Source organism: Mya arenaria, chromosome 2 (assembly GCF_026914265.1).
Source record: "Mya arenaria isolate MELC-2E11 chromosome 2, ASM2691426v1".
Lineage (NCBI taxonomy): Eukaryota > Metazoa > Mollusca > Bivalvia > Myida > Myidae > Mya > Mya arenaria.
In genome coordinates this window covers 38,459,862-38,473,634 of record NC_069123.1, presented here as the reverse complement: position 1 = coordinate 38,473,634, position 13,773 = coordinate 38,459,862, and the positions used below count along the sequence as shown (strand labels likewise).

Below are 13,773 nucleotides of genomic sequence, written 5' to 3'. Positions count from 1 at the left end.
TTATGTATAATTAGAAAATTAAGTAACAAACCATTGTATATATGTAAAGGGGTAAGTCAGACCCGAAACGGGAATTGTATAAAATATTTATTCTTTACAACAGTTTAACAACAACTAACGTTGATTTTTTAAAAATATGAATGCAATGCAGTGAAAGCTATTCGCCGTCTAGACGTTGTACTGATACGCGGTATATCAGGGACCACTAAACTTGGAACATAATTAGAGATTGCTTTTTTTTAAAGAACGCTTGTCTTCCAACGTTGTTAGGTTGTATGTGAAATATGATCAATGATGGACACGAAATGTGTACTTTTGGACTGCAAACGAACAAATAAAGGGGTCATATTCTGTTATGACCAACCTTCATACCATGTTTCATGAATGAAGTTCCTAGGTCCAAGCGTTCTTTAATAACTGAGCGAAAAGAATTGTGACGCACGGAATGGTGACCAACAAATTGTTTCTCACCTTAAGATCACTTTGACCTTGATCCACTGATCCAAAATTCAATAGAGATTATCTACTTACAAATATGACACAGCAAACCATGTATAAAGTCCCTGGACCCAACAGTACTTTAGATATTCAGAGAAAACCGTTGTTTTACCTTAAGGTCACCTTGACCTTTAACTACTGGCCTTTAAATCAATAATGGTTATTTACTAGTTTTGACCATCTCGCATAACACGTATGAAGTTCCTATGTGCAAGCGTTTTCAGTGATTAAGCGGAAGCCATTTTTACCTCATTTGACCTTTGACCTATTGATCCCCCAAAAATAGGGGTCATCAAGTAGTTATGACAAACATGCATACCATGTATGAAGTGTTTACATGCAAACACTCTTAAGTTATTCAGCGGAAACCGATTTTTTCACATCAAGGTCACCGCGGCCTTGACCTTTGTCCTACTTATCCCAAAATCAATAGGGGTCATCTACTAGATATGACCAAATGGCAAACCAAGCATGCAGTTATTTTTAGTGCAAGCGTTCTTAAGAAATTGAGCGAAAGTCATTTTTCAGCTAAAGGTCATAGCCAATGTATCTTTTTACTACTTAAGGTAACCGCGACCTTGATCTTGATCCACTGCTCTTCAAAAAAAGGTCAAGTTCTGGTCATGACCAACTTGCTTACCAAGTATGATGGTCCTGGACCCAAGGGATCAAAAGTTGTTAAGCATGGATATTTATTTCACCTTAAGGTCAACGCAACCTTGACCTGGACCTTTCTGATCTCAAATCAGAAAAGATTATCGACTGGTCATAACTAACCTGCAAACTTTGTATAAAGATTCTTGGTGCAAGTGTTCTATAATTTTTATTTTAAACTGTTTCCCCCCTCAAGTCACAGCATCCTTGAATATTGACCTTCTGATTCTACAATCAATATGAGTCATCTTCTAGTCATGACGAATTGACATACTAAGTATAAAGTTCCTGTATGCAAACGTTCTTGAGTTATTGAGAGCAAACAATTTACAGCTGAATGGTTAAATATAATTGTAATGTCAAACCGTACAAAGTGGTTGAAGTAATTTATAGGCTAGGAATTCCAAATATGTTTCAAACAAGGCACTCGACTTTCAAAACAATCATCAGGGCGAGTTTCGACACCCAATAAAAATGGTCCACTTTTAGAATCCAATATTTGGCGAGTTTTGTGAAAATTTAAAACGATAGGAACTTGTATTGACCGAGTTTGGTCGATATTGCGCGAGTTTTGGCATTTTTGTCGTCAATTGACAACTGATAGTGCAATAATTGTCGCGGTATCACGTCAAATACGGTTTTAGGAATTTAAAGCTTAGTGTAAAAGTAGATTTATTGAGCACTCAGCGACAGGACTTTAAACTACTACATCTTTGTTGGTTGATTCTTGTATTTTCAATGGACCGAAATCCGTCCCCATTTAATATTTCAACGGTTACACCGTCAGAAGTTACGGACTTGTACGGAAATATTGGTTCCCGGCCAAATGTATAAATTTAAATTTCAAATGTGATTTCGTATTCGTGGTATTGCAGTTCGTATCCGTCCAAGTGCATTCGTATAGATTTTATTTCAGTGTTATGTAACCCACTTTGTATTCTTAAAAGAAAGGCCGTTCAAGATCATAAGTTAAAACTAAATTATTCAAATTGAAAAGGAAGAAGTATGCAGCATAATATCTAATCACGTAGTTTAAACAAGAAGTAGAAACAATTGATCTTTACATTCTGCAGTATCAAAATACAAATGTTTAACTGTCAATTAAAAAGTAGCAATTAAACTTGTTTAAATCAATTTAAATTTATATGATTATAGATAAGAATTTAAAGAATACGAATATAAATTAGATAAATAGAAATTGAAAGATAAACAGCGAATAAATACCCAAATTCTGCTCCATAAAACCCCATTAAAGTGTTACGTAATATGTAACGATATGAAGTGTATTCTAAATATAATACTGGTAATATAAATACTGAAGGACAAAGATTTTATTTCAATAACGTGGGGTTACAACAAATAATGTCATTCAAATCGTAAATCTTGATATTTATAACAGTTTGTTTTTTTGCTCAATGCGTACCTACTGCATTTGGCATGCTCTTACTCGCCATTTTACCGTCGTAGATATGTATAGTTTTGTTTGAGGACATTCAAAAAGCTGAAAGTAATTCCCAATAAAATATACTTGACGAATTCAGGACGGTGTGGTTCAAAAGATAATCTTGCACACACATTAATCAAAGTAGAACGCATGTATGGATGTCATTTGGTGCGATGAATGCTTAAAACCCGTACTCTACTGTGCTCTAAAGACGTTTGTACTTCAATACGTGGGCTTTAATAAGACAGCATTTGCCCTTGAAATAAATCGTACAGGTTAACGTTTCAATAAAACACTTATCATCAATGAATAAGAATATTTTTCTTTAAAGGTATTGACATGCACAATCTATTAAATCTATACAGAAGCCAACTTACGGAGGCCCATTAGTGTCATTTATGTTATAATGTATAACTTCGAAATCAGAAACTATAAATCGTTCTTATATATAAGAACTTCCATCTGGTGATTTATAAGATTTGTTGACATGAACTCAATGTCGTCATGGGGATTACGGGGTTGAAGACGGCGGCGAGAAAATAAAACGTTGTGTCAATTTGTGAAGGAAATAGTTAAACTGTTCTGAATGATAATATTTTTGTACAACAACACATGTATCCAATACTCTATAACTCTCGACATATTCATATAAAGCATTGTATAACATATGTCTCTCCCGTTTTATTCAAAGGAAAGGCGATAAATCAATGTCATACATTCGATGAACTTTCTTAAAAGAAGTAGTAGAAAGTGTAAAAGGATAAATGTGATTATAATAAGCACAAATAAATCATCCCTACTGAATCAAGTATCCAATGGCATATAAGGTTCTTAATATACTTTTCCTAAGTTTGAACCACTTTAAGTCCGTTTAATGTATATTTTTTTGTTTAAAATATTTCAATGTTTGCTATTTGATGTCGCTTATAACAGTTTTTGTAAACATTTACATGTCTTCATATAGTTTAGGTCAGATTAAAGCAATGCAAATACAATACAAACTATACGCAGCATTCAAAGGACATAATGAAAATATAAATATTGTCGCGGTTTCAAAGTCACTAAACCGCGGGATCTGCCTTTTCACATAATAAACCGGAACTCGTTGTAATATACTCGTTCACATTTATTCCATACAATCAACAAGTCTACAGTCAGCATAACAGTACGTAATGGAACACATCTTAACACTATTGTACGTATAGGAACGTAAATAAACGCTAAGGAACGTTGGAACGTTTAAACGTATGAACGTATGAACGGTTATCTGAAATAACCCAAACACAATAATCAAGACACATACATCATATCCCAAGCAAATAATCTAAACAATGGGTCTGATTAATTTGTTCTATTATTACTACAATGAATCATAATCGTTAGCGACCTACAAAGCTGATGAATTTAATAAACATATTCCTAGCTGCGGCACATCGCCCCTCAATGAACCTTCATTTTGAAGTTCATTCAATAATTTACCTCAAGCAACTAGGAATTAAATGCTCCAAAATACAAAATAGGATCTTAAGGTTATACAATGCGTGATTTTAAGACGTACACAAATGCATGTTGTATACTTACCAACCATCATACACTACAAGACCAACGGCTTACTTTAAAACTACTTCTACCCTTCTATCGTTTTAAACAACATGTATGTGTTTATGCACTGTTTTCTAGCAGACATAACTTCGTAATAGGTCTCACCTTCACTGATCCATTCATACGTACTCTACATGAGCGAACCAAACCATCTCGTCCCTTACTTACCTCTTTTACCAGTCCAAGAGGCCAACATCCACGTGGAAGTGACTCATCACACACAAGAAGAAGATCATTTACCTCGATATTTCGTTGAACATCATGCCATTTTTGCCTCTCAAGAAGATTTGGTACATACTCTTTTACCCAACGTCGCCAGAATACGTCTGCAAGATACTGAGCTTGACGCCACCAACGCTTACAATAATTGTCATTCTTGCTAAAGACACCAAGTGGTACACACGTATTTGGGCGCAAAAGCAACAGTTGGTTCGGCGATAGTGCTTCTGGATCTCTGCTAGCATCACTTACCTTTGTAATCGGTCTGTCATTTACAATCTTTTCTGTCTCCGTCATGAGAGTATTTAGTGCTTCGTCATTCAAAAGCTGCTCTTTGACTTCCGATTTTAATGCTCTCTTTACTGACTGAACCAGTCTTTCCCACACTTCACCCATATGACTCGCATATGGAGGAATGAACTGCGATTCTATGTCTTTCTGCACCAATTCATTCATGATACGACTCTTGTTCCATTCGGCAATTTCTGCTCTTAATTCCCTTTCTCCGGAAGTAAGATTAGTACCATTATCGCTGAAAATCTTTTCTGGTTTTCCCCTTCTACTCATGAAACGTTGCAATGCACATACAAACGAGTCTGTTCCTAAGCTATGTGCGATTTCAATATGTACTGCTCGTGTCGTCAAGCAGGTAAACAGGCACCCGCATCGTTTCTGTTGGCTACGACCGACCCTTACATACATAGGCCCGAAATAGTCCACACCAACATACGTAAACGGAGGTTTGTTCGGAGTAAGCCTCTCAACTGGCAACGGTGCCATCTGTTGTCGTTGTGTTTTCCTGAAGCGCCGTTTACAATCCATGCATGCCCTGACTACATGTTTCACTGTCCTTATTCCGTGAATTATCCAATACGACTGTCGAGTCAACGATAATACATGATGAGCTCCCATGTGATGATTAACCTCGTGATATTTCCGTACTATAAGTTCTGTCACGTGGTGTTTGCTTGGTAAAATGATCGGATGTTTGCTATCCTCGGAAAATTCAGTGTCGCCCGCCAACTCGTAACAGACCCTCATTAAGCACTGGACACAGTTTACCAGCGAGCTTGATGTTGCTATCTTCTTATTTGAAGTCAGTTTACTAAATTCGTCACCGTAGGCACTTTCCTGCATCTTCATTAGTATCAACTACCTGGCAGTTTGAATTTCTCTCAGTGACAAACAACCACCTGTGAAAATCTCCTTTGTTTCATGTTTCAAGTATCTGTGTATCATAAATGTCTTGAACCTAAGCAGCCAAGCAACAGCTCGTTGCAGTTTATTCCAATCTGAATATCTGTTAAGGATATCAGATACCACGTCCTGGCATTGAGACTGGATCATACTAGTCACTACAGCTGGTTTCATTTCAACATCTTCGTACTCCATCAGGTTCATGTGGCCAATCATCTTTTTCCATGTTCAGAAATTTTGGTCCGTTCAACCATATAAAAAGTTTCCCTCCTTCCTCCGGGTGTACACCCCTGGAAGCTAAGTCAGCTGGATTCATGTTTTTGGGCACGTACCTCCAATCATTTGGGGAAGTCAATTCATGAATAAGAGCTAACCTGTTAGCAACATACGTCTTAAAACGCCGTGAAGTATTTCGAACATACCCTAGAACAATCATTGAGTCGGTCCAAAAATAGCAGTTGTCGACCTTTGTGTCCAGTTATTTAACCAGCATCTGATACAGTCTTACCGATACTACTGCAGCTGCTAATTCAAGTCTCGGTATGGTTACGGTCTTGATGGGCGCTAACCTAGATTTCCCCATCACAAATGAACATTTGCCGTTTCCTTGTCTGTCATATATCTTAATGTATGCTGCTGCTCCATAGGCGTATTGTGAAGCATCACTGAACATATGCAGCTCTACATTGCATGAAGAGATATCAAGGTCACCCGCCTTTAGACACCTTTCAATTTGGACAGATGACAACTTTGGCAAATTTGTAAGCCAATCACACCACTTTTCTATGTCGGATTCATTGCGTTTTTGATCCCACGTTAAGCCTTGACAACATGCGTTCTGTAGTATCAACTTCGGAATCAATGTCACTGGAGCTACAAATCCTAACGGATCGTATAAGGAGCTCGCTACAGATAAAACTCCTCTTCGTGTAGGCGCCTTTTTTTCAGATGTACGTCAAAAAAGAAAGCATCATCTTGGATGTTCCACTGAAGACCGAGTGTTCTTTCGAACATCTTACCTTATCTTCTAGATTGACAGTTAGGGACGGTTTTGCTCGCTCTTCCGGTGGGATTGAATCAACAACTTCTTGGCAGTTCGACATCCACTTTGTTAGTCTGAAGCCACCTCGACCGAGCATTTCTCGGAGATCCTTACAAAGCAAAACTGCATTTTCCTTGTTGTTTGTTGACTTTCATAGATCATCAACATAGAAGTTCAACTCCAGTGTTGTGGCTACTTCCGGTGCATTCATTTCTGCATTGTCAGTCGCCGTTCTTCTTAATGCATACGCTGCGCAGCTCGGCGAGGAAGTTGCGCCAAACAAATGCACTTGCATCTGGTGGCATTCAGGCTGTCGAGTTAAGTCCCCTTCGGGCCACCACAGAAATCTTAGCGCTTGGCAGTCTTCATCCATTACTCGCACTTGGTGAAACATAGCTTCAATATCTGCCACTAACGCAATCCTTTCCTCTCTGAAACGCGTACGTACTCCGACTATACTATTTACTAAATCAGGACCTTGAACCAGCCGATCATTCAGTGACATACCTTTGTATTTTGAAGCGCAGTCAAATACTACTCTTACCTTTCCTGGCTTCCGTGGGCTTACAACTGGGTGATGCGGTAGGTACCAAATCCTGTCACTTTTACTCTCTGTCTCACATTCGCATACTCGTTTTGCATGACATTTCAATATATATCCTTCCATTGAATCACTATACATTTTATGCAAATAATTATTTCCTTGCAATTTCCTTTTCAGGCCTGCTAGAGGTGTAAGTGCCATGTGTTTGTTATGTGAAAAACATTGGTCATCGCGCCAAGGTAGTCCGATTTTGTAATGTCCATCCTCTTGAGTTATTGTCTGCATCATCATACCTAACGCTCGTCGGTCGTCTTGTGACATCTCCCGTTTATCGTCAGCTACGTACTCCGGAAAGTCTGTAGACCAAAGTTTGTGCATTTGCTGTAATACATCGGCTTGTTGATAATGCACATTGACATTTAAATGTGCGGACACCTTACATGTAGGCCCAATGATCGTCCAACCTAAAATCGATCTTAGCAAAATAGCATATGGTTCGCTGCGCTTACCTCTTCTTTCTTCTTCCACCCAGAAGGCTTCCGGTGTGTCACTGCCAATCAATAGCCCAACTTCATTTGCATCTATATTAGGCAACTCAATGCCAGCTAAGTGATCCCACTTAGCCAACTCCAATCTTCTCGGGAGTGAATCCAGAGACACAGACAAACGTTCTACAGACCACACTCTTTGAAGGGTCAAATGCCCATGTCCGTCAATAGAACTTACCTCTGCATGAAACTCTATGCCCTTTTTCTTCTTCTTACTTCCATTAACAGTTGTTATAGAAAACTCTATAAAGGACTTACCTTTGGCGTCTAGTCTTTTAACTAGGGAATCGCTACAAAGTGTGACGTCAGACCCCGCATCCAACAAAGCATAGGTTTGCACTGTCTTCGATCCCCGATGCACGGCTACCGGAACGATTCGTAGACATACCTTTGTGCCATAACCACTCACATTCGTCGATGTACAACTGCCCGTCGCTATACTCTGGTTACCTCGATGCAGCATGGCATGATGTTTCATTCTGCATCACGGTACGTCACATCCGCTCTGCTTCCTACAAAACTTTGCAATATGCTTGAAGTTTAAACAATTGTCGCACATTTTGTGCTTTCTTACAAATGCTATTTTGTATTCAACATCCTTTTGTTTAAATTCATTGCAGTCTATCAGTGTATGCCGACCCTTACAGAATACACATGACAAGATACGCGCTGCTGGCACAATGTCATTATTACTTACTGATGTGGCTAAAGTTGTAACTCTCTCACTTTTCGGCCCATTCACACCAGATCTCTCTCTCCCTTTATTGACCCCATCACCAGCTAAATCTTGCCCATACATAGTATTTGCAACGGTAGCCCGCTTCTCAACACACTTCATCAAATCATTAAAGTTTGGTTTTCGGCCTTCGTCAATATTTGAACTAGCCTTATCAACCCATTTTGTTTTAATGTGCATAGGTAGGCGTTTTACTATTTTCCTCAAATTTTCAGAGCTATTAACATCTGACATAAAACCTAACTGAGATAGTGTAATCTCACATTTTTCCATTTCTATGGATAATCTCATGAGACCCTGAACATCATTTGCTTTTAACGGCTGACCATTAACTAAACGATCTACATGGGACCGCGCGACAAGATGCGGCTTACCATACCGTGAAGCTAAAATTGCCTTTGCTCTTGAAAAGCCATTTTCAGGTGAAAGTACAACGCAGTCCTCAATAGATCGCTTAGCCTCACCTTGACAATATTGAATGAGATAAGACAGACGTGACCTAGAATCAGTAACTCTACTCTAAATGTTTGTTTCAAAAGTTCTCATAAATTTGCAATAATTTGCCGGATTACCACTAAAAGTTAAAATGTCAGGTCTCGGTAAATTAAAACTCTCCTGGATGGTATTGGCCATCGCTTGTAACCCCTGGAAAATGCCTCCATCTCCGCCGTCTCCTCGAGGTGCGTTCCCGCTTCCACACCTAGCCGTCAGTTCGTCAGCACCGCAGTTCTGCTGCCCTACAACGTCACCAAACGTTATCCCCCTCGATGGTTGTTCAGTGAGAGGTAACGCTGCAACAGAGTGGTTCTTATCATCTGTGTCATCGTGTTGCTCCGTGAATATTGGCAATTGAACAAAAGGTTTAATGTCTGCCAAACTGGGCAAGTCATCTTCGTCACATAAAGATTCTTCAAGTTTCGAACGTTCTATTTCATTGATTAATTCTTGTTCTTCTATTTTCATGTTTAACTCCTTTTGTTGTAACTTAAGTCTTTGTTTTTCCTTTAATTGTGAAAGTTTCAGTTCAGACAGTTTTCTCTGTATAGAAATATCTCTTTTACTTTTTGACGACACTGATGAGCCAGTCTCATGTTCTTGTCTAACGCTCCGGCACCAGTCTATAATCATGTTATTATTTTCCACAAATTCAATTTGTGACCTTTTAAACGACTCTTCCAGTTCATCTCTGCCCTGCCCACTTAACGAGCTGATAAGCCTCTCATAGGTAACGGCCAGAACCTCGTATTGTTCTCGTATTTCTTTCTGTATGCCAATTAGCGAGGTGTAATTTGACACGTACTCGCTCACCATAAGCAGCTCTGCAGTTTTGTACTGCCTGGCTAACAAAGCCGAATTCCTAGCTAGATCATGATTTAGCTGTTCACCGTCGATCGCCGCTCTCTTACTGCCGTCTTCAGAGACGTCGACGTCACGTATCGAACCAGTTGACATCGTAATCCAATTAAACACTTAATCCACTTTGCACATTGCAAATTTCAATGTTTAATAACTGTCGCGGTTTCAACGTCACTAAACCGCGGGATCTGCTTTTTCACATAATAAACCGGAACTCGTTGTAATATACTCGTTCACATTTATTCCATACAATCAACATGTCAATCAGTCAGCATAACAGTACGTAATGGAACACATCTTAACACTATTGTACGTATAGGAACGTAAATGAACGCTAAGGAACGTTGGAACGTTTGAACGTATGAACGTATGAACGGTTATCTGAAATAACCCAAACGCAATAATCAAGACACATACATCATATACACAATAATAATCCAAATAATGCAATTAACATAGCAAATAGATGTTCACAGAGTAATATCAAGACATTCTAAAATACTTAATGTTACGAAAATGCTCTGAAGTTTTGTAGCCATCAACAATTAATTGCCTTAACTAACCTTTCCGTTATATATTGTAGATTAACTTCATTTATAAATAACAAAAATGTTACAAAATGTAACTTACTAAACATTGGTACGTATTCCGATTTATTTAACAAAACCCAAACATTCGTTCATGTCATTTCACTCGCACCTCACTTAGTGACCAAATTTACTTTCGCCCGGAGCCCTCACAGCTGCCAGCCAATCAAAACACAAAACATTCTCATGGTAACCATGCTAAATATATTTTGTATACGTATCTTGATTATCCCAAGCAAATAATCTAAACAATGGGCCTGATTAATTTGTTATATTATTACTACAATGAATCATACTCGTTAGCGACCTACAAAGCTGATGAATTTAATAAACATATTCCTAGCTGCGGCACAACTATTAATATGCTCTTTCAATGGCTGAAAATACCTTCAAAAACAACTAATGTCCTAAACTTCAAACCTGCAACATCCATTTTACTATATTAGTGTTTATAGTAAAACACTATACGATTTGTGTACAGATTAAAACGTATTAACCATAAATGTGTTTCTTTTAATAGACAAGTGGCCACAAATTCTCGTTAGAAAAGTGCCATAATATAGCTAATATGTGTATATATGTGTATATATGTAATTAAATCATATGCATTTAACATTTGATCATTAAGGTCAAATGAGTAAGACATAATAATGCATAAATATTTTATATATTTTGGGGCATCAAACTATATATTGCGCATAAATTTCTCACCAGATGCTAAATTTATAGAAAAAGTAATAAACCAAGTCTTTGATAGTGACAATAGCTCAAGTCTTCCTACAAATGGACCAGCGCATCAATATGATTTCTTTCATGGCTGTGATAACAGTATATAAAACGTCTGTTCCCACATTTCAGACAATAAATAGGAGCAACTAGTAAGGACCAACTGGCATACTTATAAGTAAGTTCCTTGGTGCAAGCTTTCTTTAAATATTCAACGGGAAAAAGGTTTTATAACTCAATGTCACCTTGATCTTGACCTTGGACCTACTGATCCCAAAATCAAAAGGCTCATGAACTAGTCATGACCAACTGGCATACCAAGTACGAAGTTCCTTGGTGCAAGTGTTCTAAAGATATAAAGCGAAACCTTTTTTCACCTCAAGTTCACCGCGACCTTGACCTTTGATCTTTTGCTCTCAGAGCCAATAGAGGTCATGAACTGGTCTAGTTATTGAGCATTAATCGTTTTTTTTCACCTCAAGGTCACCTTGTCCTTGACCTTAGACTTTACATTTTACAGCTTAATGGCTAAATATAACTGTCATATCAACCGTACAAAGCAGTATAAGTATTTTATGGGCAAGGAATTCAAGATATGTTTCAAACAAGGAACACACTTGTTAAAACAGTCGGTAAAACGGAAAACAAAATGGCCCCCATTTAAAATAATTTTAAGCATTCTCATCTTAGGGCGAGTTTCGACAACCAGTTAAAATGGTCCGTTCCTCGAATACCGTATTTGGCGAGTTAACTAGCCAATTAAAACGGAAGAAACTCGTATTGACCAACTTTGGTTTATATTGGGCGAGTTTCGGCATAAATTTTCGTCAACTGACAAGTATTAGAACTACGATTGTCCCGGTATCGCGTCAAAACGCAAAAATTATTTTATAATTATGGTATAGTCATTTAAACGATAGCGTTGCATATGTGCATATCAAACTTTTTTTCCAATAGAAAAACCTGGTAATTATATAAAAATTATATTCCAAATACTTACTAAAAGCTATTTTTATGTGATCAATTATAAGTACTAAAACTTCTTCGAGCAATCTATGTTATATGGTTTTAGTAAATAATATGCCAACAGTTTCCAAAGCCATTGTTATTTTCACCAGCATCATTTCATACAGCAGTAAGTGATGAAATTATTGTTTGCAGCTGTGGAAATGTTTTTAGTTCTCCTTAGATATAATTGGATATATAAACCCTTTATTTCCAAGCACTTTTTTATACACTTACGTCCAAACCTAAAACGTAATTTGGTATTACAAGATTAAAACACAATTTTATTAAAAAATAAAATCTAAAAAGATAATATAAGAAAACATAAGGGTTTGAAACAAATCTAGTCAGCAGCAAAATTCGAACTCGGAACCCCTGGGTTGCTTAACCAGACTGCTTAAGCTAGGACAATAGTAGAAAATACACGTGTTATAATAAACATGACTATTTCCAAAGGTTTCTTTCATAAGAACAAATGTACTGACCACAGCCGAAAATGTGGCTTAAAATAAGAATCAGTGACGTGGCCGGAAAAGTCGAGCTCAAATAAATACCATTAATATTGCTTCTATTTATACTGAATAAACTGACATGTTTTAATACATATAGACATTGATTCAAAATAATTTTAAAATTTGTGTTAAATAACCAATTCATCTGTCTTGTATGGTACAGACATATTGATCGGGACATCTAAGGCGAACCGCCCAATGATGTTGCGGACAAGAGTAGGAGATGTGGCGGTTTAACGCGATGTGTTTTGAAATCAACTAGGAAAACAAGAATATTGATGTTGTACTTGATTGTGATTGATGGTTATGTTATACATATATTATATTAAAAATTCCATTTCACTACACTAAGAGTTTCCATTGATCTTTTTTAATCAGTCTTTTATATAATAATAAGCTATTACGCTATTTTTCTGTAGCTAGGTAACATTAAGCTTTCGTTCAGAATTCATATTAATTTTTCATATAACTAATGTCTAAACATGAAGAAAAACTATACGAAAACAAAGGTGTTTGAAATGAATCCATTCAGGGACAGGGCTCAAAATCGGGACCCAACGTTTGCCTAAGCAGACAGCTGCAGATTTCTCCTCAGTAGTAGCAACATATGTATATGTAACACATGTTATGGTAAACACAAATCATGACTGTATCGGAATAATCAGAATTGCAGCAAATGCTGTAGCATTCAAATTTGTATGCTTATTGCTGTAGATAAATTGAACAGTCGAAATACTTCACTATTTGGTAAACACCAAAAACAGTAGTGGTTTTTTTTATTCGAAAATTTAAATGTATAAAATGACCAACGCCGAGAATGTGACTTAACAAAGGAATTGGCGAGATGGGAAATACTCCATGTATTCCATGAATACCATTAACGTTACCTCTATCACTGAATACACAGACATCTTTAATTCCATAGAGAAATTAATCATGGAAAAAATCACGCAGTCGGCGTTCACTTTACAGAACATATATCTTGACAATTGCGTTTCAGACAATATTAAGTTGTGAACAACAGTAGGTGATGTGAAGGTTAAAAGCGAAGAAGGTAAATGGTTTTTCACTTAATAATTGAAAAGAGCCATGTCTTATGTTTT

At 37.3% G+C, this 13,773-nt stretch overlaps 2 protein-coding genes across 2 annotated transcripts; both read right to left on the bottom strand.

The window, feature by feature from the left end:
* Positions 1-4,258: 4,258 nt before the first annotated feature.
* Positions 4,259-5,560, bottom strand: LOC128214772 (uncharacterized). The gene has a single exon (XM_052921414.1). It carries the CDS (start codon positions 5,558-5,560, stop codon positions 4,259-4,261), a length of 1,302 nt encoding a protein of 433 aa, XP_052777374.1.
* Positions 5,561-6,807: 1,247 nt separating this feature from the next.
* On the bottom strand, positions 6,808-8,226 carry LOC128214763 (uncharacterized). The gene has a single exon (XM_052921403.1). The coding sequence runs from the start codon at positions 8,224-8,226 to the stop codon at positions 6,808-6,810; it is 1,419 nt and encodes a 472-aa protein (XP_052777363.1).
* Between the last annotated feature and the right edge of the window lie 5,547 nt (positions 8,227-13,773).

Excerpts from the sequence above, each read along its gene's own strand:
- LOC128214763 (XM_052921403.1), bottom strand. The coding sequence starts at position 8,226 with ATGAAACATCATGCCATGCTGCATCGAGGTAACCAGAGTATAGCGACG.
- LOC128214772 (XM_052921414.1), bottom strand. The coding sequence starts at position 5,560 with ATGAAGATGCAGGAAAGTGCCTACGGTGACGAATTTAGTAAACTGACT.